At 43.4% G+C, this 27,737-nt stretch overlaps 1 protein-coding gene across 3 annotated transcripts in view; it reads right to left on the bottom strand.

The window, feature by feature from the left end:
* The window catches only part of WDR35 (WD repeat domain 35), a 39,220-nt gene extending 21,016 nt beyond the window's left edge, over positions 1-18,204 (bottom strand). The window contains exons 1-13 of one of the 3 annotated variants that reach the window (XM_077926422.1): positions 17,859-18,204; positions 15,820-15,937; positions 14,814-14,885; positions 13,092-13,184; positions 11,686-11,814; positions 10,627-10,757; positions 9,522-9,687; positions 9,218-9,363; positions 8,592-8,717; positions 6,935-7,120; positions 5,538-5,570; positions 4,323-4,383; positions 507-651 (exon numbers count right to left, since the gene is read on the bottom strand). In XM_077926422.1, the coding sequence (XP_077782548.1) occupies positions 507-651; positions 4,323-4,383; positions 5,538-5,570; positions 6,935-7,120; positions 8,592-8,717; positions 9,218-9,363; positions 9,522-9,687; positions 10,627-10,757; positions 11,686-11,814; positions 13,092-13,184; positions 14,814-14,885; positions 15,820-15,937; positions 17,859-17,882 (1,430 nt within the window). In that variant the 5' untranslated portion in view covers positions 17,883-18,204. The remainder of the gene's footprint in view (positions 1-506; positions 652-4,322; positions 4,384-5,537; positions 5,571-6,934; positions 7,121-8,591; positions 8,718-9,217; positions 9,364-9,521; positions 9,688-10,626; positions 10,758-11,685; positions 11,815-13,091; positions 13,185-14,813; positions 14,886-15,819; positions 15,938-17,858) is intronic. The other 2 variants (XM_028722299.2, XM_028722296.2) reach the window with 2 other exon arrangements.
* Between the last annotated feature and the right edge of the window lie 9,533 nt (positions 18,205-27,737).

Here is a 27,737-nt window from a genome sequence, read left to right as displayed (position 1 = left end):
TGGAGGTAGTGGGGTGCCAGACTGAAATGAAATATGGCAATTTGATTGGGAGAAATTCTCAAAGCAAAATAATCCAAACTTCCCATTATTATTCCAGGTATGACACAAAAATTTAGGCTTGGGTCCTAAGACAACTAGATGGGAAACTTTCCTTCTATGAACTTCATTAAGCTAACTTATCTTAGGATCCAATACACAGCATTGTAGAAACAGATTAAAAAGCTGGGCCATGAAAGATCTGAATGACATCAAAGAAGAGAATCCATTGTTGTTAAATAAGGGTCCCAGAAGCAGTTACAGTGAATGAGCTATGAAGAATAATTGGCATGCTGAATAAGAGATGTTAGTCCTTTCCTGCCTGGAATATAGGCAGATATTATTTACAAATTAATTATTCACAAAGCAACTATTTTATGAATTTGCTTGCAAATCAAATGTCACAGAGATCATGCGAAGAGTTAAACAACATAGCACAGGAAAAGAAGCTGCAAAATCAAAGAACAAACCTCTCTTTGCCCTCCTTTCTAGTTCGTGCCACCTGATTAATTTCCATTGCAGTGAGCTTCTTGTCCACGCGATACTGCCAGATATAAAACGCTTCTTTTGAAGCTGCAATCACCTGGGTTTTGGTCATGATAACGAACAGTGGTGCTATTATAAAATCCAAACAAGAAGCACAAATTGAATAGGTCCGTTGAATGGTGCAATCTTATTTAGACCTAGATAAGAAGCAGGTTGTGTACATGAGTAGCCAACATGCAGGTAGTCAACCTGAAGGTGTTGTTGTAGTAAGACTCCCATCAGCCTCAGCGAGCATTGCCAATGGTCAGGGATGATGGGAGCTGTAGTCCAGAAACAATTGAAACTGGCTACCCTTGGGTGTCATTGCCAGGTATAAGAAAAACAACACAAATCTCATGGCCTGGTTCAAAGATCTATATGTGCTGAACACAAAATGTGCAGGGAATTTCCAGAGAATAGGTGCTGGCACACTCAAGTATACATTTCTTATTTATTTCATAATACATGTGCTTCCTATAGTTAATTGTCTTTAAAAACTTTGATTTTAGAGTTATCATTAGATCCATTTCCATTCCCCTACTTGATTTGTATTCATTATGCTATTAATTTTACAAAACAATGCATTCCTAATAATGGAAAGTTTTCTGCAGAAAATGGTAGCAGTGGAAGTCTCCACCCCACTTCATTGGATTTGGGGCACAAATGGAGAGTCTATGGTCTTCCTAGATGTTGTTGGACTGCAATTCCCAGAATCCCTGATCCCTGGCCATGCTAGCTGGGACTGATGGGAGTTGTAGTCAAATGGCATCTGGAGGGCCACATATCCCCCATTCCATTACAGCGTGTATGCTTTTTGGGAGGAACAGTGGGCTCTAAATTATCTAATAATAATAAATGACAGCAACAAAAACAAATGAAAGGTAAGATCAATAATACTACAGTAAGTAGCAAGGTACCCTGAAGTGTGATTCTTTCTATTGTGCTGCTCTAACATCTACCACCAACTATAAACAGTGCAATCAACAATCTCTATTGAGCTTTATCTATCAGTCATTTTGATAGTTTAATATCTATGGCAGAAATAACCAATGAGCAAGAGAACACTGAAATTGAGAAACGTTAAGTGGGAACGCGGGTGGCGCTATGGGTAAAAGCCTCAGCGTCTAGGGCTTGCCGAACGAAACGTCGGCGGTTCGAATCCCCGCGGCGAGGTGCGCTCCCGCTGCTCGGTCCCAGCGCCTGCCAACCTAGCAGTTCGAAAGCACCCTCGGGTGCAAGTAGATAAATAGGGACCGCTTACCAGCGGGAAGGTAAACGGCGTTCCGTGTGCTGCGCTGGCTCACCAGATGCAGCTTTGTCACGCTGGCCACGTGACCCGGAAGTGTCTCCGGACAGCGCTGGCCCCTGGCCTCTTGAGTGAGATGGGCGCACAACCCCAGAGTCTGTCAAGACTGGCCCGTACGGGCAGGGGTACCTTTACCTTTTTTTTAAGTGGGAACTATGCTTCTACTCTGCCTACCAAGCTCTGTTGTTAGAAGCAGCTAGCATGGTAAATACATTTTAAAAGCCTCCCATTGAAAACTGCCAAATATTAGCCTTTGATGAACCTGCACGCAAATGCATAATTAAAAATAATTGGAACTTGATAAGGAAAGGCAGTTGCAAATTGGGCTCAAGTACTTGACTGAAACCTGGAAATTAAACAGTTTTTGAAGATTGGAATTGCATGAATAAAGTGTGCCTGCTTTAGTGACATTTGCAAAAGCCAGAACGATTCACAATATGCCTAATAAAACAGCAGATGTGTGGGTCCTTTGAAAAGTGAGCGTGATCGGCACTTTTGAAAAGAGCAAATATGTTTACATCACATGCACAGATGTTCCGATGTGGTGTGGGAATGGGCAACCTGTGGCCTTGCAGATGTTGTTGGACTCCAACTCACATCAGCCTCAGACAGCATGACTATGAAGTTTCATGCATATCAGTTAATATCTTGATCCTGCTCCACTGAATTGAAATTTCAGCATTCACGACATAGGAAAACGGCCAAGTAAACAGCTATTTTCGTGGAGGAGGGTCAAGATATTAACTGATATTGTAATGGTTCTAGGGGTTGCTCGTGCGTAAGCAGGTACCTATCTCCCCGGCTGGCTGCAAACACCTGGCTGGGTTGCCAAAGTGAACCTTTTTCTGTCAGGACAGCCACTCACCCGTGGCTGACTCAATCGCTGGCAGTATCCGTCAGTGGGCGTTTCTTAAACTTTTTCCAGCAAAGAAGTTCTTTGATGCCTAGTCTCCGCCTACCCTCTCTGCGTGGAAGCCTTCTGCGCAGGGAGGGCGTGGGCAACGGAGGACCCCTACTCTCCCCGCTGGTCCCAGGCAAGGAGTCATGGGTCCGCCTCGCCACTTCCCCCAGCTGCCCCCCCTTCTCCACTGGTGCTATGCTGATTCTCTTCCCCAGAAGATGGGCTGCTCCTCCCGATCCCTGGACGCTCTCTGGAATCCCTCTGGCTTTTGCTCTTCCCCTCCAGTACTGATGGCAGTTCCCTGACAGATATGCATGAAATTTCAGATATAGCTATATAAATCCCTAGTGTAGTAAAACTTTTGGAGCAGGCATTTTCAAAAAAAAGTTTTTTATAAACCGCCCTACTGAACACCCAATGCTTTTCAATGGAGCAGGGTCAAGATATTAACTCAGGGGTCAGCAAACTTTTTCAGCAGGGGGCCGGTTCACTGTCCCTCAGACCTTGTGGGGGGCCAGACTTTATTTTTTGGGGGAAATGAACAAATTCCTATGTCCCACAAATAACCCAATGATGAATTTTAAATAAAAGCACACATTCTACTCATGTAGAAACACACTGATTCCCGGACCGTCTGCGGGCCGGATTTAGAAGGCGATTGGGCCGGATCCGGCCCCCAGGCCTTAGTTTGCCTACCCATGTATTAACTGATGTGCATGAAATTTCAGATATAGCTATATAATATCTAGTGTAGTAAGTTAAGACCTTTAGAGCAGCCTTTTTTTAAAAAAAAAAAAATAAATATTTTTTATGAACCGGCCAATTGGCCAACCTTTTGGAACAGCATGGAAGCTGGTGCTGGTGGAGGTGGGAATAACAAAATCACCTCTCTCCATGTTCTGGTAACAGAAGCCCTTCTGGATCAAATTGCCTTTGTCTGCATTGGACAGCACTGGCTACAAAACACTATGCTTTGTCCATAAAATAATATCAGCTTAAAATCCCATTCCTACCCGATGCAGCTGGCATTCTGAACAGAAATATCAATTAACAAGCAACTGGATCTAGACTAAACACGAGCACAGTTCCACTTATGGGATGCTCCCATGGGCAGAAGGTGGGACCCCCCCCCCGAAACCCCCCATAAAGGCTGAAGGATGCCCTATAACAGTGTGGGAGGTAGTGGGGGGGGGGCTTCCTGGGGAATTTTTGTGTGTGAAAATCACCTCCCTCCCTTCCGCTGAATCAGAATCCCTTCTGCAATCAAAGGGAACAACATATGTCTGTATCCAGCCCACAGTCACTTTTGCAATTAGTTTCAAAAGACGTGGACCTAGTAAGCCATACTAAAATGGCAGTAGTAGGTAGACTTACTTCTGTTACAGTTTGCTAACATTTCAAGACACTAAACAGCAAAGAGTTTGCCAGCTCTGTCACATAAGTAGTAGTAGTTAGCCATTTTGGATTGCCATTGCATTGGATTGCCCCAAAATGATTTGGGGCAAAGGCTCAAGAAGCATAATGAATACAATAAAACTCTGAACATCTGCTTACCAATGTCAATATATTTTGGATCCAGAGGAGTACCAATGGAATTGCAGAGAACAAGTACATACTATGGAAAAATAAAAACACATAACTGTCAAAGCAAAACACGGAATCCACTATGTTCGGCGACTCAAATTATATTGAACCTAGCTTATATATTATTATTTAAATCTGTATCCTCCCAAAGGAGCCCATATAGATTAGGTAAGGAAATGCATCCAATATTTATGATCGCATAACAAGTTAATATAATATTTTTAAATCATTTTTAAGGGGAGAAGAAAGGAACAAGAACTCATGTTTCATTAGTATCAAGCTAAATTCCTTTCAACTAAAACCACCACCACAACAAGGAACCCATCCCTTTGCAACAGAATGCCACTGCTTATGAAAGGGCAAAGCACAAAATATTATGTTAGAAAGCACTACTGAATCCCTTTGACTAATCAGTGAGTTGAGTCTAGATTACTTGAACTTGGATCCCATTGAAATCAACATGAAAAGTTAGTCACAACTTAGTAAGATTCATGTCACCTGTTCAGTGAGGTTTCTGAAGCCAATATAGTATTTTGGGGGTTTATACGTCATTCAAAGAAGGTCAAATATACTATCACTCTCTGTAAAACAGCACAGATCTAAAGGGGGATGTCATGGAACTGCCATTGGCTCAGAGGTGAGAGGGGGAAGGGCAGATGGATTACAGAGAGCCTCCAAAAATCGTGGGAAGCAGCACTTCCTCAGCAGAGGAAGGAAGCCACACCTCTAGTGGGGAAGAGCTGCAGGGCTTGGAAGATGCAAGGCAGTGCCAGGACACCTTGCCTGAGCAAAGCGGGGAGGAGGGAGGTCCCCCGTTACCCAAGCCTGCCTTGCGCAGTAGGCTTTCGTGCAGAGAGAGGAGGCGTCGGCTGGGGGTCAAGAAACTACTCTGCTGGGGAAAGTTTAAGGACCGCCCACTCTCAGATTCTGCTAGTGATTGACCAAGACATGGAATAGAGGCGTTCTGCATTGTAAATGTTTTTGCACCAATAATAAAGCCTTTGAAAAGACCAGTGAGGGCTCTTGCCTGATCACTCTCGAGCAACCACACCAATGGGTGTAACAGGGCAGTTCCAGAAATTATAATTCAATGAAATGGGTGCTGATTACATATACCTAAATGGTAAATCATATCATACCCATACAAGCTACACATTAAAGCAGCATATAAAAGAATTGTTTTACCATTGCACCGAGAGAGTCAGTTTCATGCTCCTCCTTTGTAAGCATTGTACAAGAGATATGGGAAATAATTAATTCCTTTGGCAAATAAAAGAATACCAATTAAACTAAAGGATATTGTATGTAATAGCAAAAAGAAAAAGCAAGGCTGCTGGATTTCTTCCATATAGATAGGCTTCCAAATTATTAACAGTGATGTAGAAAAATTTACTTGCACCTTAGCATTTTGCTCTATGTCCTTCCCATTGCTTTTTTTCTGGAGAGACGCAGGGGCACGCTTACCCCTAAACATTTTGTGAATCTTTGACTTTTGTCCATTTGCTGTATTTATTTCCCCCAATTTGAACTAAAAAATGGTGATTTTCTTGAGTCAAAAAGAGAGTAATCCTAAACATTTTTAGAAAAAAGCACTGGTCCTTCCTAACTGCATCACATTTCAAAATACAAAGCCATGTTCTCAACATTGAAGGAGGACTGTTCCTTGGGTTTAGTAACGTTAGAGAGCGTCGGTTTACATAAGCAAGCAGACTCAATGGAAAGCTAAAAAGCAGGTGCCCCAGAAGCACAGTATTCAGCACAACATCACCCAAACTCCTGATTGTTCCTTTGCTGGAGCAAGGCACACTCCCAACTGCCCATCAGCAGAGAGGTTGCAGGATCATGGCTCGCTCAAGGAGTGGGGAGGCAAATTTCATATAATGGAAATTGCTTCTGCCCCCCAGCACAGCTTTGGAACCACCTAGGAGAAAGGAAGGCTTGCAAAGCCCTTTCCTGTGCTCTTTGTTCCAACCTCTGATGCTGCAGGTTGAAAGGCTCATAGTGGGGAGGGCTTAGCAAGCCCTCCTATGCTCCCCATTTCAATGTCTAACACTGCAGGCTGAAAGGAGAAGCACAAGAAAGAGATCTGTAAGCTTCCCTGCACCAACATCAGAAGTTGAAAGGATCGGCGCAGGAAAGCTTGCAAAGCATAGGGCTGGCAACACGCCTTGCGTTGTGGTCCTCGTTCTTGAGAACTCTGTACAAGGGACTGTGACTGGTTGGGTTGGCCAACGAATTGGGAGCCAAAAACATTCCCCACCTGTTTTGAATATAAGCCTGCTGGCAAGGTTTTACTGTTGTTTATTTTATGTTCTAGGCAGAATTTCCTGATGTTGTTGATACTTTAGAAATAATAACAACAACAATTAATCAGTGCTTTGAAGATTTACAACTTGCAGAAGAGCTTTCAACTACAGCTTCTAACATTTTCTTGCCACAAGGGTAATGTTAAGCTCCTTTGTCTTTGAAGGGAACTGAAATGGTAACGAGTGGACCTTCTATCAGGGCACTGCAAACAAATTAACTGTTCCATTTTCTAATTCAAAGTGATTCAGCAAGAGTTATATGGTAACTAGGGATACCTGAAGTTGATTTTCATCGGCTTTGGTTGCCAAAATGCAGAAGTCTCCACAGGTTGTAATGGAAATCAGACTCTTGACATATTTCAAATACTTTTCATTGTTTTTTATGTCCCAGAAGACCACACAGTACTCTGGACGATCAGGTCGGGTATATGCATAAACCACTGTATTAGTGCAGTAACCCCACTGTCAACAAAGAAAACTTTATTTGTTATTCATAGTAGAGAGTAACATATAGAAACATTATTCATTGTGTAGAGCAGGGTTTCCCAAACCTGGGTCTCCAGGTTTTTGGGGGACTACAGTTCCCATCATCCCTCACCACTGGTCCTGCTAGCTAGGGATTATGGGAGTTGTAGTCCAAAAACAGCTGGAGACCCAGGTTTGGGAAACCCTGGTAGAGAGTAACATATAGAAAATATAATGTACAGACCTACCACTCATCATTACTATTCTCCTCAAGAGAATATAACTAACTCTAATGGACATGGTGAAGAGATGCTATTATAAGTATAATTATTTTTCTATACCAATTTCTATACTGCCCTTCATTCAAAGTTCACTTGGCGGTTTACAATACAAAACCACAAAAATACATACCACAATAACAAAAAAAACCCAACCAATTACACCCCACCCACTGAAGGAATGGGGTTCCCAAACCCAAAACTGACTGTGCAGGCAGTTTGAAACTGCACCAAAATCCCTATTTTTCCTTAGCTAAAATCCATTAACTTGAGCTCTGAGTCAATGTATAAATAAAAACCCGGCTGTGCTCAGAGCCCTCTCCTTTATCAGTTTGTGACAGCAGGGATGACCCTGACTGCACCAGTAGAACAGAGAAGACACATCAGTGCCTTATCTTATGTCCTGACCACAAAAGACGCACAGACCTAAGTCCGGGAACAACGCCAGAAGCGTGTTCTCAGAGATGATGACCTCTTCCTCCAAGATAAGTGTAGGAAGAGGAAGATCCTTTTATGGTCAGAAGTACAGGAAGGAATTCCCTTTTACCAAAGCAAGAACATATGTGATGTCAACCTGCGTACATAGGCTGACGTAGTTGGATTCCTGGGGAAGGAGGGAGAGGGTGCCTGGAGGATATATATACTGCATAAAACTTCTAATTTCTTTGGACTTGCTGTGGACTCACCACGCAAGTGCCTTCTGCTGTCCGGAGAGCAGAATAAACTCTTTCTTTGAACCAACCTCAGTGTCATTTGACTTCCTTCCTCCTGTCCCGGAGCAACGCAGACCCAATCGGTGAACTCCAATAAGGCTACACCACTTCAGTTTAAAAAGCCATAGGTTGCTTAATTAGCCAAAGGCCTGGGAAAAGAGGAATGTTCTTGCCTGGCAACTAAAGATATGTAATGAGGGTGCCAGGCGAGCCTCTCTGGGGAGATCATTCCATAATTGTGGAGCCACTTCAGAAAAGACCCATCCTCATGTTGCCACACTCTGGACTTCTCATGGAAGAGGCACATGAAGAAGGGCCTCAGACCTTCTCAGAAGAAGGGAGAGGCGTCTCTGAGGTGTTGTGATATCCCAAAGAGATGATTCATTTTAATATCATAATTTCAGGCTTCTCTTTCTGCAGTGATTGCAAATGGGGCTGTAAGCCTTCCAGTGAAAGTGGCATTCTGCAGCTACTTACCTTATAGTCTGGCCGGATATTTGCAAAATAAATACATTGGTCAACGGCTAGCGATATTTTTAAGCCTCCTCCTTCCCAAGACAGAGCTGAAACTTGTTTGCCTGGAACCTTCAGGGTACGCAAATGCTGCAACAACACCATCCAATCATTGGTTACATGTTATGTGTAGGACTTCCAATGGGAGCATAACTGAATATACTGCACAATATATTTTGCAGGTATGACTGGAAGAAAGGTGTACATGAACTCAAGAAGGCTTGGGCCTTCTTGCCAATCTAATAGGATGACTTGAGAGAGGTAATTTGTGTGGAATATGGGTATAACTGTGATAAAGAGCTTGGCATTCCTCCCCTCCCCCTTTCCTTTTTGTTTTCTTTTTTCCTCTTCTTTTTTTGGCTTCTATCTCTCTCTCTCTTAGCTTAGTTTGGCTTTTATTGTATATTATGTTGAAAACTTTCAATAAAAAATTGATTGCGTAAAGAGAGAGGTAATTTCTGATACTGTATCTCCTGAAATTAAATTCTTAAAAAACAGGAACAAGCAACATTTATGGAGAGGGCTAATATTTAATTTTAGCCAACCAGAGTACACTGGATCAAATAGGAAAATGAAAGAAATGCTTTTACCTCACCAAATGGAGAGTAGAACTGTACCACGTTTATATCTTTATCTTGTCCAGCTATTTTCTGGAAGCCTGCAATAGCCAGGACATTTCCACAGTGGTTCCACTGGAGAGTCACAACATTCAGAGCAGCGTCGATTAAGACAGGATCTGGTGGTTATAAGTTTGGAAAAGAAATGTTACAGACGCGAGCTCTTACAAACAGCTTGTCTGAAAAAAAGGATCTGAATTACATCACCCTCCAGCAAGACCTCCAAGCCTTAAATTCACAGTGCTTCTTTCAATGAGTAATAGGAAGTTGTGCTTACTTTGATCATTCTCATGTCTCATTATTTGGCATCGTCCATTGTCAAAACAAATAGCAAGGCAAGGGCAATCTGGCTCAACGTAGCCCTCTGTTCCAGGGTACCAGTGGATTCCAGCAATACTGAATGCTCCAGTTACATTCACCAAACAGTTCATCTTCATTTTCATCTAAAGTGACCATTTAACATATGTAAGTAAAAATGAACTTGACAAAACTATCACCAGTGCCTTAAACAGATGTGCAGGTTGACGCTGTGCAAGTTTATTTGAAAGAAAGACCCACTGCATTGAATTAGTTTTACTCCCAAGTAAGTTTGCTGAAGAAGGGATGCAGGTGGCGCTGTGGGTTAAACCACAGAGCCTAGGACTTGCCGATCAGAAGGTCGGCGGTTTGAATCCCTGCGACAGGGTGAGCTCCCATTGCTCGGTCCCTGCTCCTGCCAACCTAGCAGTTCGAAAGCACGTCAAAGTGCAAGTAGATAAATAGGTACCGTTCTGGCGGGAAGGTAAACGGCGTTTCCGTGCGCTGTTCTGGTTTGCCAGAAGCGGCTTAGTCATGCTGGCCACATGACCCGGAAGCTGTACGCCGGCTCCCTCAGCCAATAAAGCGAGATGAGCGCCGTAACCCCAGAGTCGGTCACGACTGGACCTAATGGTCCCTTTACCTTTAAGTTTGCTGAATGGAACCAATCTTAGCTTAAATATAAACCAATGCAAACCAATACATTTTTTTTCAAAAGTGAAGTACATAAACGAATGAAAGAATGAATAGGCAGCTAACTCTGGCTGCAATCCACATATCAATTAAGTCAAAGTGTTGGCATTCTGTCCAAGTTAATGGCACTGGCTTCAGTTAAATCACCTTCATTGGTTGCTGTAACCAGCTGCCTCTGTATTTGTGCTCTATTAAACACCATTACATGCTCCTGTTTTCAATTCCTGTGGTGATCGCAGAACAGTTTTTAAGCACGTCATTACAGAAGGATAAGCACTAGTGACTTTATGCAGCACCAGTGTAGATCAGGCAGAAAAAATCTTCCCAACTGCAATATCAACCAGACAGTGAAGGCACCCAATCGATTATACTTCTTACACTTCTGAACTTACCATAAAAGTCCCATTCTTGTCATAAATGTGTATTTCACCATTTGCCATTCCAAAGAGTAGAGTCCTGCCATCTGGAGACCATGCAACATGATGGAGCTGTACTTTCAAATCCTTTCCCCAAATGCGATTCCCTTTTAAGAGAAAATACGTTCAACACAGCCTACAACTAAAAATAAAAATTATGCCACTTAAAATACTAAAGGATCGCTGCTGCAAAAGTTCAAATGATGAATGTTAACTCATGCACACATACACAGCAAAATAAAAGAGAAATGTATTCTTCTCTCTTTTCTATTGTTATATAAAGAATCCATGAACACAGTTCTGTTCCATTCATGGAATCAAAATGAGAATTTAAACCATTGTAAACACTATGGTTTTACTATGTTTTTGATAGTATATGTGTTCAACCATTAGCAGGCTATATACACAAGTCTAATTGCATACCATCGTTCCAATAAATCTACTTGACATATTAAAAATATTACTCATGTATTAAAATTACTGGATAAGCTGACATAGAGGCATATCCTAATTTCAATTGCTGCTTATATAGTATTCCCCAAACAAAGAATATGTTTTTATCTCAGGGAATTTAAGTCAATTTTTATTAGCTTTCATTTTCATATGTAAAAATGCAGAAATACAGAGCACAAAAACCTCATGGGTGAGTTCTAAAGTAGCACAAACAGGAATCCACTCTTGCAGTGGGGCTTCTCCTCCTTCCCCCTGTGTCTGTTGAAAATCTGCTTCAAATTCCAGATTTGGGGGGCACATGGGGGAAGGAAAGAGGAGAGAGACCTAAAGTACCAATGTACAAGGGGGCAGATATCATTGGCTGTCACCCCCATATCTCTGTGGTCAGATATCATCAACACAGCAGTTGCAAATTGAAAAAGAGGACAATAAGATTTTGGCAAACAAAAATATTATTTTTAAGAGTCACAATTCTATTAAAGCAAATTTAGTCAAATGCAAATTCATCCGCAATGTTTGTGAATCATTTTCACTGCAAACAATGCTATAAGAGTCTTTTATTTAGTACAGGAGATACTTTACCATCCACAGAACCAACAATTACAGCACCGTCTTCATATATAATGCAAATTTTTTGTCCATCAGCATTCCATCTCATACTTCGAACAACAGATTTATTTCTGTTGTTGATCATCTCCTCATACCAAGAACCTAAAGCCAAAGAATAAATGTTTAGCCACACCTTCAACACTGCTGTACTTCATCTGAACTATTTCTATTAGAAGTAAACCAGTTGGAATTATCTGCCAAAAACATTGTACATTATCTGGGTAGCATGTTAAATCACAGTAAGAAATATTTTAAAATAATTTACTAATGAGTAAAAAATAATGATGACTTAAATCTGTGGTCATCTCTTGATTGATGGCTTATTTGACTCTTAGAAGACATCTGAAGGCAACCCTTTATTGGGAAGTTTTTAATGTTTGGTGTTTTATCATGTTTTTAATATTCTGTTGTGAGCCGCCCGGAGTGGCTGGGGCAGATGGGTGGCATACAAATAATAAAATTACCATTATTATTATTATTATTATTATTATTATTATTATTATTATATTATCCCCCCCAGCCCCCCCCCCCCATTTATAGGGAAGGAGATAATAAATGATTGGTGGATTATTTTTAATTGGAGGGGAAAGAGCTAAGAATTTTCTAGAGAAAAGATGGCTTTAGAACTCTAAATTTCAAACTGACTTATCAAAAATCACAAGCTTCCAATGAATTTAAGAAATCCATGAAACAATAAAATCTAAACAAATCAGCTGCTGTGGTTATACATAATGCCAGCAAACAGCTCTACTACACATGGCAACCTGTCAGAACAGAATACATGTAGGCTCAAAGGCAGATATGCTGTTGGTGAGAAGAGGGGCAAAAAGGCAAGAAGTAAACTTAAGAATTAATCCAGTAGCCCTGTGCACTTTATTGGTGCCTAAGTGCCTGGCTTTACAGCACTGGAAAGACTGGACAGCTCCCTCCAGTAGCTCATAGGCTGGAGGAACTTCCATTCTTGCAGCCTACGGAAGAGCTACTTTCTCTGTGGAGGGGCAAAGGCCACAACTATTCTGAGATCTGGGACCCGTTTTTAGAGTTATGGGCTCCACACACAGAGTTTTCTCCATATGTGCCTGACATTGCAAAATGGTATTGTGAATTGACCTGCTTTCCTTCTTTGAGCTGTTATGGAAAAACTTACAACTCAATATTTATTTATTTTTTAAAAAGAATAAATTGATTAAGGTAAGCATCTAGAACAATTTTTAAAATCATTAAATAATGCTACTCGCGGCTTTGTAACCAGCAATTAAAAACCTGGAGAAGCATTGTACAAATCTCAAAGGCATCTATTATGTGAGATTTCACAAAGGCACAATAAAGACTTGAGATACCACAGTGATATTATTGCCAATCTCCAACAAATCCTCTACCTTTATACAGCATCCACACAATAATAAGTCCATGCTCATCACTGCTGGTTAATTTCTGATACTGTTCATTCCAAGTCACTACTTGCACAGCACCTAAAAAATTATGGATGATTATATTATTGGATCACAACAAAATTGTTAATAACATACAATTAAAATCTTATTAATTCAAAAAAAATTCATTATCCAGAAACATCAGTCATAATAATATAACAGTATTTGTGATCTCATAAATAACAAAGCAATATAAGGCATAATGAAAAAATAAAGTATAGCTTGGATCCAATGGAGTTATTCCATTCACTGAAAATGCTTTTTTTAAATGTAAGGGCCTTTGATACGATAGGGGTTACTAGAAATGGAAGAGAGAAAATATTTACCAATTTCCCCTCCCCACTAGAGCTCCAAGCACCTCTGCCTATATTGGTCCAAGGAGATATGTCATGTCTTTGAGCATATTTTGGGGGATGTATGGGAAATCTGGAATTCACCTTCTCCCTTGTCCACTCACAAGAGTCTTTGTTAGATTCAAGACCTTTACATGATGCTTTTTACTTATTTTTCTCTTTGCATAATTGTATTTTAACATATTAATCTTCTATACCACTTCAGCATGCTGAAATGATAAGCAATTTATACATACACCTAACAAATGTGAAATTGCAGGTGGAAAGGGGTGTATTGGAGGGATACAAACCTAATGATATATTTAACGTAATATTTTAATAAAAATAAATCAATGTACAGTGGTACCCCGCAAGACGAACGCCTCGCAAGATGGAAAACCCGCTAGACGAAAGGGTTTTCCGTTTTGGAGGCGCTTCGCAAAACGAATTTCCCTATGGGCTTGCTTCGCAAGACGAAAGCCCATAGGGAAATCTCCGGGACAGCGGGGAAGCGCAGCGCGTCTTCCCCACTGTCCTCGGACCTCCTCCCGCCGCCCGGCTTCGGAACGAAGCTCCGAAGCCGGGCGGCGGGGCGGGAACGCCTCCTCCCGCCGCCCGGCTTCGGATGGCTTTCCTGAAGACTTGGGGTGGGAGGAGGGTTTTCCTTCCCACCGCCAACATTCAGAATGCTGTTCTGAATGTTGGCGGTGGGGAGGAAAAACCCTCCTCCCACGCAAGCCCCGAGAACAGAGGGAAAGCGCTGCGCGCCTTCCCCTCTGTTCCCGTACCTGTCCTGAAGGCTTGCGGTGGGGAGAAAAGCCCTTCTCCGCACCGCCAGCCTGGCAAGCAGTTTCCCTAGGAATGCATTAATTGATTTTCAATGCATTCCTATGGGAAACCGTGCTTCGCAAGACGAAAAACTCGCAAGAAGAAAAAACTTGCGGAACGAATTAATTTCGTCTTGCGAGGCACCACTGTAGATAATTACATCTTTTAAATTTTGAAGAACTGTGGCTGATATTTGCCTTTGCTTATCTAACAATGTACCCCATCTGAAACATTAATATGCTGTTAGATGGTGCAAGGAGAAAATAAACTGAAAACATGATGTCAAAGATGTACCACACACATATTTTTTACTTCATTTGCAATAATTGCACATGCAATAGCAGATGCCAAACAATGAACTCTAATGTTTGTTTTCTTGCATAAATGAATTAATAGAGAAAAAATATCAATGGAAAGTGCATCAGTTTCTGAACATCTTATTCAGCAGGCAATTTTAAACTAGTCTATAATGAATGAATATTAAATACAGGATCATAATGACTCTCACCAGTGTGACCTTCCAGTGTCTGATTCATTGAGAGATTGCTAGGTGCTGCAAGCCCCTTTGCTTTGGATTCATCTAAAAAAGAAGTTTAAATATCATTTTAAAACAAAGGCTGGAATCCTAAATTGTTCTCCCTGTAGCAGAAAGCCTCTACAGTTCTTAACAACATATCCACATATACTCAGGGGTCCCCAAGCATCAGAAACAGGGATGCAGAACTCTGCAAAATGTGGGGAAAGGTGGACTAAAGTCTAATTCCTTAGAGCTCCTCCATGGCTTGCCTGGTTTGCCCAGCCGTCTCCCTCTCATTTCCCTTCTCCCCACCCTCCACCCCATCAATACGTACAATTCCACTTCACCAAACCTATCCATAGTCCCCTTAGAGCATGGAGGCTCAATAACTCAGGATAGTGTGACTACATTGGCACCAGTCATGTGGCCATAGAGGGAGCAAGTTGACAGACCAGCTACAGAGCAAAAGAGAAACCATCATATGCCATCACAGAAAGGGAACCAGATTGTACTGATGCAATGCTAGTTGTTGTTTAGTCATTTAGTCGTGTCCGACTCTTTGTGACCCCATGGACCAGAGCACGCCAGGCACTCCTGTCTTCCACTGCCTCCCGCAGTTTGGTCAAACTCATGCTGGTAGCTTTGAGAACACTGTCCAACCATCTCATCCTCTGTCATCCCCTTCTCCTTGTCCCCTCCATCTTCCCCAACATCAGGGTCTTTTCCAGGGAGTCATCTCTTCTCATGAGGTGGCCAAAGTATTGGAGCCTCAGCTTCAGGATCTGTCCTTCCAGTGAGCACTCAGGGCTGATTTCCTTAAGAATGGAGAGTTTTGATCTTCTTGCAGTCCATGGGACTCTCAAGAGTCTCCTCCAGCACCATAATTCAAAAGCATCAATTCTTCGGCGATCAGCCTTCTTTATGGTCCAGCTCTCACCTCCATAGAGGCAATGCTAGTAACTGTTTTCAAATATCTGACAACAGAAGTGTCACTTACCTATTTTTGTCTCCAATTTTAAAACTTTCAGCAGACCATCTTCTCCCCCACATGCTATATAGCCCTGGTCCTTGCTCCAAGAAATAGATCTTAGCCGAACATTGCCAGGAATTGTGATCTGAAAGGAGGATGGTTTCGGAATGGAAATTGAAACCAGGTTCAAAACTGTTGACCTCAAAATATGAACCGGTTGCGCACCATAATTTCAAAGCGCATACATCCCACCCCTGGGAAGAATCCTGGGACAGTAGTTACCTTTTTGAAGTGCCACAATTTCCAGCAACCTTAACAAACAACAATTCCTATTCTTGGAGGGTGGGGTGCTTTAAATGTATGGTGTGACGCACGTCGCTTCTCTAGTGTACAAGGTAATACAGTCGTACCTTGGATCTCAAATACCTTGGCTCCCGAATAAATCGGCTTCTGAATGATCAAAACTTGGAAGTGAGTGTTCCAGTTTTTGAATGATTTTCGGAAGCTGAACATCCAACGCAGCCAATGGGAAGCCGCGCTTTGGTTTCTGAATGTTTTGGAAGTCAAACAGACTTCTGGAACGGATTCCATTCGATTTCCAAGGTATGGCTGTATAAGCAAAAGACAGGCCCCCTGCCTCAAAGAGCTTTATAAACTGAAATAAGTTCTTTTCAAGCTATAAGACTAAAATGAAAAGGTTTCTGGGGCAACATAGGGGTCAAACAGAGGAGAAAAGAACACCAAAAGCGGTAAAAAAATAACTATTGAAAGCTTCAAAAGTTGCTCCAGTATCAGAAAGGTTTGCTGTATTAGTTAATGGACCAGAGGGAATAGCTGGCACAATCTGGAGGAATTAAATGAGGTGGGGATTTGTTGTTGTTGTTGTTTGACACAGCAGACCCTCCAAGTGTCCTTATTTTCCAGGGACAGCCCTGAATTTATAGAAGCTGTCCCAGTTCCTAATGTGATCCTGGAATGTCCCACTTTTTCATAAGTGATCCCTATTTTCATGGGAGAAATATTGGAGGGTATAGAGTTATGCATACGTTCATGCATCCCCCAAAGAGATAAGTACTGTAACTCTATTTTAGAAGACATCAGAAAGCAGCCTGGTATTGGGAAGGTTTTTTTATTTTTATTTTTATTTGTTGGGAACCACCTGGAGTGGCTGGGGCAAGCCACTCAGATGGGTGGAGTATAAATATTATTATTATTATTGAATAGGATGTCTTTATTTTCATCCGAGAAATGTTGGAGGGTATGACAGCGAGGTAACAATATTCACCATGTAGATCAATGGCACTGAACACCTTTCATAAAAAGAACAAACAACTTAACTGTAAAAAAATAAGTGATCTTATTGCGGTCGTGTCCCGCTTTCCTCCTGGTCCGTGGTTCCCAATATGGGGCACATGCCCCACAGGGGGGCAATTTGATTTGGGGAGGGGGCAATTCGAGAATGTGTTATTAACAGTTAATGTAGGAGTTCACTGTTTGAATAATAAAAATTACATGTCACAGAGTGGAGGCATCAGGATTTTAAAGATGCTTAAGTGGGGCATGGTCCAAAAAGGGTTAGGAACCACTGCTCCTGGTGTGCACATTCAGACGTTCCCAACCAGGGTTTCCCAAACCTGGGTCCTCCAGCTGTTTTCGGGCTACAACTCCCATCATGTCTAGGATGGGGACTGCAGTCCGAAAACAAGTTTGGGGAGCGTCGCCCGCGACCTGCACGGAACTCGTGTCTAAACCCTCGGGCGACGAAAACGCGCGGCGGACGTCACGTGTGAGGCGCTCCGACACGTGTCCTCCACCAGCAGCAAACGAGCATCTCTTCTGGCTGCAATCCGAAAACAACAACACGCGCAGGCGAGGGAAAGCAGCGATGGTGGCAAAGGGGAGGGTCGCTCTCGGGGGGGTGGAGCACTTTTTTAGGAGGAAAGTGAACTTTTGGAGCAAGCGCCATGCGCCCCCCCCCGGAGATCCGGGAGGTGTTTGTGTGATTTCAAGGCAGCCCCGCTTTAACCCCCCCCCCCCCAAAAAAAAAATCACACGAAAGCCTTTACCTTCTTGCTCAGGTAGACAAACATCCTGCCGAGAGTTTCCCCCCTATCGATTCACGCGCGCGCCACCGCCGTCTCCATGGCAACAGAGGCCTAGCGCCTCCGGCTCGCCTTAGCAACCCGCCGTCGTCGTTGTCGCCGCCTCGGAAGAAAAGCTTCCGGGTCAGAAGAAAAATGGAAGGAAATAAAGTTTAAGAACAGCAGCGACAAAAAGGAAAGGAAAGCCAAGTCTCCCGCGGCATTTCAAGCCTTGTCCACGCTTCGTCTTCGCCAGTTCCGCGGCTTCGTACGCGCTGCTGCAAAACAACAACCAAAAAAAAGTCATTGCTCCTCCATAACGCGCGACTTTTTTGCTCCCTGGTTTCCCTAATAATAATAATAACAGTAACAATGATGCATTGTTTATATGCCGCCCATCTGACTGAGTTAACTCTACTTTTTTTAATATATACATACATATATACATATATACATATATATAGTCCATATAGTTAAAGCTATGGTGTGTGTGTGTGTGTGTGTGTGTGTGTGTGTGTGTGTGTATATATACTCACACACACACACATATTATTACATATATATATTATTACATATTTTATTACATGTTTTATAATTATATATATATATATATATATATATATATATAATAATAATTTTGAGCGGTTGGATAGTTACAATGGAATGGTCCCGGTGGTGGGGTGCACATTTTAATAAAAATGTCCACCCCACCACCGGGACCATTCCATTGTAACTATCCAACCTCCCAAAATTTCAACACTTCTTGCGATGGTTTGACCCCTTTTCCATTTGCGCACATGCCATGGAAAGGTATAGTTAATTTGCTTTCTTAGCCTATTTATATTAAATTATTCCGTCGCTGATTGCTTGCTACAATCAAATATGAAATGCAGAAATCGGAGTCTATTAATAGCTCTACCAAAGTTATAATAGCTCTACTTCCAGTTATAACACAGAGATATGTTTGCTTTTATGAAAGCAGCGAAGCAAGCTGTCTTACTAATTTTTTTCTGGGCTTCTATTTGTTCACAAAAGAAGAGCCTGTGCTGAATAACACTGCAGCATTTCTCAACAGGCATAGCCAGTCCTTTTCGTATTTACAGTACGGTACATTGAATTTCTTCCGACATGCAGGTTAATACTAACCACAGTTTACCTATTCAGATGTCATAGCAAGAGAATTTTTACTTATTAGTTTGGCATTACCATTGGTCCTGGTTGGATATTTAGAAGTGGCCTAGCTATGTAAATAAATGAGTCCACTCCTGCTACACTTCCATTGTAGAAAAGATGGACGTTGTCAGCCAGAATTTATTTCTGTTCTAATTAAAGGAAAAACAGCTTGCTGACTTTATAGAAAGCATTACCTCTAAATTGCAGTTCTTAATATCTCCACCTAACCTTTTGGAAAATTACTGGCTAACGTTTCCATTAAACCAAATTATAATTAACAGATAATGCCCTATAATAACTTCAGATAGCTTCATTTAAATAGATTAATGGACAAGCCTGTCTATTACATATTTCTATCATGTAGGCTTGAGAGGAATTAGATAACTGACTGCAGCTTCAAGAAATCTAATCATGCTACTTTTTTGGTCATAGCAAGAGATGAAATATCCTGTTAACATTGTATTCTGTTTTGTTATCCTATTAAATTTGTATCCTTTTAACTTTGGAGATGTTTCTAATTGTCCAAACTTACTTTCAGAGTCTCTAAGTCCCATTTTATTTATACAGCATCTAATAAATTGTATTGCTTCTGTTTCTCGCGTTTATCAGTTCCTCATCTGTAACATCCCAAACCACCAACCTTGCATGCAAAATGCATAAAATGCTTCCAAATGCATAAAGTGCAAAAAAAACCACATGATCAATATTGTGACACCATTTACTACTCCCGTCACGTTGATCTGGGGCATCCTTGGCTAAAAAAGAACCAATATATTTTGTTCACTTGAAAGAGATTGTTATATCTGTAAATTATCTGCCACGTCAGTTACCTGATGCTACTATTAATAATAATAATAATAATAATTTATTATTTATACCCCGCCCATCTGGCTGAGTTTCCCCAGCCACTCTGGGCGGCTCCCAATCAGTGTTAAAAACAGTACAGCATTACATATTAAAAACTTCCCTGAACAGGGCTGCCTTAAGATGTCTTCTGAATATCAGGTAATTATTTATCTCTTTGACATCTAATGGGAGGGCGTTCCACAGGGTGGGCGCCACTACCGAGAAGGCCCTCTGTCTGGTTCCCTGTAGCCTCACTTCTCGCAATGAGGGAACCGCCAGAAGGCCCTCGGCGCTGGATCTCAGTGTCCGGGCTGAATGATGGGGGTGGAGACGCTCCTTCAGGTATACAGGACCGAGGCCGTTTAGGGCTTTAAAGGTCAGCACCAACACTTTGAATCGTGCTCGGAAACGTACTGGGAGCCAATGCAGGTCTCTCAGAACCGGTGTTATATGGTCCCGGCGGCCACTCCCAGTCACCAGTCTAGCTGCCGCATTCTGGATTAATTGCAGTTTCCGGGTCACCTTCAAAGGTAGCCCCACGTAGAGCGCGTTGCAGTAGTCCAAGCGTGAGATAACTAGAGCATGCACCACTCTGGCGAGACAGTTCGCGGGCAGGTAGGGTCTTAGCCTGCGTACCAGGTGGAGCTGGTAGACAGCTGCCCTGGACACAGAGTTAACCTGCGCCTCCATGGACAGCTGTGAGTCCAAAATGACTCCCAGGCTACGCACCTGGTCCTTTAGGGGCACAGTTACCCCATTCAAGACCAGGGAATCCCCCACACCAACCCGCTCCCTGTCCCCCAAAAACAGTACTTCTGTCTTGTCAGGATTCAACCTCAGTCTGTTAGCCGCCATCCATCCTCCAACCGCCTCCAGGCACTCACACAGGACCTTCACCGCCCTCACTGGTTCTGATTTAAAGGAGAGGTAGAGCTGGGTGTCATCTGCGTACTGATGAACACCCAGTCCAAACCCCCTGATGATCTCTCCCAGCGGCTTCATATAGATATTAAAAAGCATGGGGGAGAGGACAGAACCCTGAGGCACCCCACAAGTGAGAGCCCAGGGGTCTGAGCACTCATCCCCCCCCACCACTTTCTGGACACGACCCAGGAGGAAGGAGCGGAACCACTGTATGACAGTGCCCCCAGCTCCCAGCCCCTCTAGACGGTCCAGAAGGATGTTATGGTCGATGGTGTCAAAGGCCGCTGAGAGATCCAGCAGAACTAGGAAACAGCTCTCACCTTTGTCCCTAGCCCGCCGGAGATCATCAACCAGCGCGACCAAGGCAGTTTCAGTCCCATGGTGAGACCTGAATCCCGATTGGAAGGGATCCAAATGGTCCGTTTCCTCCAGGTGTGCTTGGAGTTGTTCAGCAACCACCCGCTCAATCACCTTGCCCAAGAATGGTAGATTTGAGACTGGGCGATAGTTGGCCAAATTGGCCGGGTCTAAAGATGTTTTTTTAAGAAGCGGTTTAATGACCGCCTCTTTCAGCGGGTCTGGGAAGGCTCCCTCACAGAGGGAAGCATTCACCACCCCGCAGAGCCCATCGCCCAGCCCTTCCCGGCTCGCTTTTATCAGCCAGGATGGGCAAGGATCAAGGAGACAGGTGGTCAGTTTCACTTTTCCAAGCAGCCTGTCCACATCCTCGGAGGTAACAGACTGGAATTGATCCCATGTAACAGGACCAGACAGAACTCTAGCACTCTCCCGCCCTGGCCCTGCTCCCACGGTGGAGTCTACCTCCTTCTGAATCTGAGCGATTTTATCTGCAAAAAACTTTGCAAAAGCATTGCAGGAGATCTTGGGGTCCCTACCAGGCCCCGGTGGTACAGGTGGTTCCGATAGATTGCGAACCACCTGAAAAAGTCTCCTGCTGCTGTTTTCTGCAGATGCTATGGAGGCAGCGAAGAAGGCCCTCTTCGCCGTCGCCATTGCCACTTGGTAGGCTCGACGTTGAGCTCTAGCCCGTGTCCGGTCTGATTCAGAATGAGTTTTCCGCCACCGGCGCTCTAGCCGTCTCAACGATTGTTTCATCACCCTCAGCTCCGGGGAAAACCACGGGGCTGTCCGGGCTCCATGCAATCGGAGAGGGCGCTTCGGAGCCAGACAGTCAATAGCCCTGGTTAACTCCGCATTCCAGCGTGCCACCAGGGAATCAGCTGAAAGGCCATCAACTTGGGATAAAGCATCCCCTACCACTCTCTGGAAGCCAATTGGATCCATTAAGTGGCGGGGGCGGACCATCTGAATTGGTCCCACCTCCCTGCAGAGGGGAAGGGTTGCGGAGAAGTCCAGTTGCACCAGGAAGTGATCTGACCATGGCACTTCTTTTGTTTCACTTTTACTTAGTGTCAGGTCACCAGCATCCATAGAGGTGAACACCAAGTCTAAGGCATGTCCATGGCTATGAGTTGGGCCAAACTTATTCAGGGACAGCCCCATGGAGGCCATGCTTTCCACGAAGTCCCGAGCGGCCCCTTGTAAGGTCGTGTCGGCATGGATGTTAAAATCCCCCAGGACAACCAAGCTAGGTGTCTCCAGGAGCATATCCGCCACGACCTGAAGCAGCTCGGGCAGGGAATCCTTGGTGCAGCGGGGAGGTCAGTACACCAGTAGGAATCCTGTACTGCCCCTATTGCCCAACTTCCAGAACATGCACTCAGAGAACTGGGTCTTCCCAATAGGACGCCTGGTGCAGACTAATGACTTCCTAAAAATCACTGCAACCCCCCCTCCCCGCCCACATGACCTGGGTTGCTGTGCGTAAGAGAAACCTGGTGGGCAAGCAGCGGCAAGGACAGGCCCATCTGCTTCATCCAACCAGGTCTCTGTCACACATGCCAGGTCAAATCCTCCATCCACAATCAGGTCGTGGATGGCAGTGGTTTTATACATCATTGACCTGGCATTGCACAGCAACACTTTCAGGTCATGTGGGTTTCCCTTGCTGATTCCAGTATCCTTCCGGTCAGGACCAGACCTGGAGGCAGGGATAGTCCTCAGACAACGACTAAACCTGCCTCCTCTGTAATGACATGGTCTGGTCTTAGCGTAACTCCTCCTCCTACCCATGATCACTGAGATCGGTTGTCCCAGTTCATCCCCCCCTGTGGAACATGCCCCAGCCATTTGTTTGCTGGGACCCACTCCCAGGCAGCCCTGACCCCACCCCTTAAAAAGCAAAATACAAACTATATAATAATTTAACAAAATAATAATGATAATAATAAAACAAAACAGAACAAAACAAAGCAAGAAACAATAGCGCTGACTAAATGCTTATCCCTCCCCAAGCAAAAATAAAATAATAAAATAATATAATATTATAAAAAACAACAACCACCATTTAAAGTGCTGCAAATTAAAAACAATTAAAACATTTAAAACCATTTTGTCCATTGCTGCCGGTAGCTGTTCAGGCCTCTTATGCTGTGGCGGTGAGTGCAGGCCCCGCCCCTAGGCCAGATGGAGTTGGCAGAAAAGGGCGCGGTCCTCCCAACACTCACGCAAGCAGCAACAGCAGCCGTGTCCCAGAGTTCTTGATGGAGGCCCTGGCAGTGAGTGCAGGTCCTGCCCCCTAGGCCGGATGGAGTTGGCAAAGGAGGGAGCAGTCTTCCCAACACTCACACAAGCAGCAACAGCAGCCGTGTCCCGGGGGCCTCTCTCAGGCCTCTTATGCTGTGGCAGTGAGTGCAGGCCCCGCCCCCAGGCCAGATGGAGTTGGCAGAAAAGGGAGCGGTCCTCCCAACACTCACACAAGCAGCAGCAGCAGCCGTGTCCCGGAGGTCTTGATGGAGGCCCTGGCAGTGAGTGCAGGTCCTGCCCCCTAGGCCGGATGGAGTTGGCAAAGGAGGGAGCAGTCTTCCCAACACTCACACAAGCAGCAACACTATAATGGCAGGTGTGCCGTTTTCCCTCTGTAGAGCCCAAACTGTGCTACAAAGGAAAATCTAAGCCCAGTCAAGAGGGGCTTGAAGTTATTGCTTATTGGAGGAGGAGGAATTTGGATTTGATAGCTTTATCACTACCCAAAGGATTCTCAGAGTGGCTCACAATCTCATTTCCCTTCCTCCCCCACAACAAACACTCTGTGAGGTGAGTGAGGCTGAGAGACTTCAGAGAAGTGTGACTAGCCCCAGATCACCCAGCAACTGCGTGTGGAGGAGTGGAGATGCAAACCCGGTTCACCAGATTACAAGTCTACCGCTCTTAACCACTACACCACACTGGCTCTCTCTGTTACTTCAAGTTCCCTTTTTGGGGGGCAGGGGGGCGTGTCTGTGCTGAGTTTTTGATGCAGTGCTAGGTTCTCAGTAGCACAGCTGATCCCAGTGGTCTTGAAGATAGAACCTATCAGTTGATAGGCAGTAACTTCAAGCTCCACTTTCTGTTGAGATCACCTGCATCACGGGGTTTCCCATAGAGTGTTCTGCAGTGCAGCCCATTTGCCAGTCAGCTGATTGCCAGTGCACAATTAGCAGCTCCCTTTAATGCTCCCAGTTGTGTATTGGCAGTTTTATCTCCATTTGCCCCTCTCTTGACACGGCATGTGACACCTGGTGTCGGGCAGGTGGGCGTGATTTGGGGGTAAATGGACTCGCAGTCCAAACTGGGACCTTTGCTGGGCTGGATCTTCCTTGTGCCTACCACGAAACCAAAGCTCCTAGCTTGGGCATAATGGCAAGTTATGATTAACTGTGTTTTCTTGGTTTGTTTTGCAAAGCGAGGAACAAAACCGTAGCAAAGGGTCTGCATGTGGGCACACAGAGCTTGTGCATATCCTGGCATAGGAGGCCGGGATCTGTTTTCTGGGACATAGCCAGTGTTTCCCAGTAATGAAGACTGAAGAAAAAACATTTTTAAGTAGGAAATCAATTTATTCCATTTGACTATGATGGAAAGTTGGTGTGTACAAGGTAATGCACCAGTAAAAATACACAACTGCTGACTGCTGAGCTCAATGCTCAAAAGCCCTCGGAGATTTGTTATACATATTGAGTTGTGATCTGGAAATGAAATGTAGCAGATTCCTCAACCTTCCATCTGTGTGTGAAATGACTGAGAGAAAGAGCACAGAACTGTGTAATTAAGTCTGTGTACAATGATCTCATGGCATGGTGGTTTGCAGCTCCTACTTAGGTATTTAATTTATGAGAAATTCATACTTGATGTGCCTTTTGCTAGCTATTAACTATGCAATGCATAACATCATGTATTATAATTACCGGTAAAATTATACTTATTTTGACTAGTGTCAAATGCCATTGAAACAACAACTAGGTTATTCACACCTGATTAGACGTGGTATCTTTTAATTTATTTCTTTCCCTGGGGAAAACACTGAATTATTTAGTCCTTTATCTGTTAATTTTCAATTTACTGACAATAGACATTATTGAGCTTTGGTTGCTACAGGAACATGCTTGACAGCTTGGTATTCCTTTTCCCTTGCAGAAGTGTGCTGTAAAAGTCCTGAGAAGTGGCAGATAATTTACAGATATAACCATCTCGTTCAAGTGAACAAAATGTATTGGTTCTTTTTTAGCCAAGGATGCCCCAGATCAACGTGACGGGAGTAGTAAATGGTGTCACAATATTGATCTTGTGGTGTGTGTTTTTTGCACTTTATGCATTTGGAAGCTTTTTCTTTTTCTTTTTCTTTTTCTTTAGAAGGGAGGATTTTACTCAAAAGCAATGTCCATCACTCCAGGATCAACCCCCTCCCACCCCAAAGTATACCATTAAAGAACATTTCCAAGTGTGGCATTAATAAAGATTAAAAGCTTTTATAAAATCCACCACTCAAACCATTGACACCTTGGGATTTCCCATTCTTTAAGCGTTCCATCTCAGATTCTTGTCTGCTGTTATAGTCCAATTTAGATGGTCATTATGCCCTGGGCTGAATGGGGGGAATCTCTGTCTTATCTAAATACACCTTGATGACATCCAGATTGGGATGATCTGCAGAATAATAATCAGCAAATGCTTGACAGATATCATTTTTGTTGTTGCAAAAGTTAGTCTCTTGACATTTTTGAGTTGTGCAAACTGGTGCCATAACTGTAAGGCTCTTGTTGCCAGCCTTGTGATACAGCCAGTTTAAATACACCATAGATCAGGGGTCACCAAACTTTTTCAGCAGGGGGCTGGGTCCACTGTCCCTCAGACCTTAACATGATGTAAACATTGTTGCTGCTTCCTCGCACTTGGTGGGAACTGAAATCCCAACAGCCGGACTATATATTTTTTGGGGCAGGAAATGAACAAATTCCTATGCCCCACAAATAACCCAGAGATGCATTTTAAATAAAAGCACACATTCTACTCATGTAAAAACACACTGATTCCCAGACCGTCCGCGGGCCGGATTTAGAAGGCGATTGGGCCGGATCCGGCCCCCAGGCCTTAGTTTGCCTACCCATGCCATAGATGGGTCCTATCTCAGGAGTTGACAATATATTTTGGCATTGCCGGTTTGTTTGTTTGTTTGTTTGTTTGATTGTGGGGAGCTATATATTGTGAATGTTCAGCACAGACAGCCTCCTTTCACCTTTTCAACCTAAAAGCCTCTTTAATGCTGTGGAGGCCTGGCCAGATGAGCGGGGAATATGTAATATAAAATGATGTTGATGATGCTGCTGCTGCTGCATGGAACTCAAATTACAGCCTTCACTGAATCCCAGAGCAAGTGAGACAAGATCTCAGAGAATTCATTAAACTTGAAATATGCCCCTAGTTGTTCCTGCACTAGTTGATCGAGCAGAAGCGAGGGGCTAAGGCTAAGGCACCAAGTCCTTGGAGTCATACACTGGTTAGCAAGAGAAAATGTCATAGAATCATAGAATTGTTTACACAACAGTAGCCGCAAGGCTATTGATTGCGAAAAATTGGAAAAGTGGTATTATGCCGACAAAAACAGAGTGGCTTGCCAAATTATTGGAGTATTACAATATATCCAAAACAATGGGAGAAATTGGAAGGATCTCAAAAGAGAAGATAGACAGGGACTGGAAGGCGTTTAAAGGATACTTGCAAAACCATATTGAAAAAATCAGAACTCCTATTAGAATAAACAAGTTCCGTTTTAAATACTGAAATACTAAATAAGATGGATTACAATGTGTAATAGAAAAAGAAGCAGAAAACTGGGTTAAAGGTGTGTGAAAGAAAATAATAGAAGTGGAAAGAAATTGCAATTGATGAGGTGAGGGGTGAGGGATGGTGATGGGAAAATGAAATATCTGTGGGATTGAGAGTAGGTATGTTTGAACATTTTTAAGGATTGTATGAAATGTATGTTTGTATGCTTGTATATTCGTAATATGTGTGTATTAATCCTGAATTATTTTAATAATAAAAACTTTTCAAAATAAATAAATAAAAAGAATCATAGAATTGTAGAGCTGGAAGGGCCCCTGCAATGCAGAAATAGGCAGCTGCCCCATATGGGGATCAAACTTGCAACCTTGGCATTATCTGCACCATGCTCTAAGCAACTGACCTATCCAGTCTGGCTCTTGGGATGACTTTGCACCAGTCACTGTCTCTCAGCCTAATCAACTTCACAGGCTTGTTGTGAGGATGGGCAGAATAAATGTTGCTGTAAACAATAATAACTAATTACTAGCTCATCCTGTGGTGAAACTGATTCTAGATGGTATTGGGTCCTAGATGTGGGCTTGCATGTTTGACTGCTCCCCATGAAAAAAGATTCCTATGCAGAAAAGTATCCTGTGGGCGTGAAGCTCACACTTTTCTGTCTGGCATCTAGCATCCGGCACCATTTATGCATGAAAATATGCTACTATTATCCATCCTCCAACAGTCCCACATGCT

Source organism: Podarcis muralis, chromosome 3, assembly GCF_964188315.1.
Source record: "Podarcis muralis chromosome 3, rPodMur119.hap1.1, whole genome shotgun sequence".
Lineage (NCBI taxonomy): Eukaryota > Metazoa > Chordata > Lepidosauria > Squamata > Lacertidae > Podarcis > Podarcis muralis.
The sequence above is the reverse complement of the archived record's forward strand: the minus strand, read 5'-3'. Positions and strand labels throughout refer to the sequence as shown.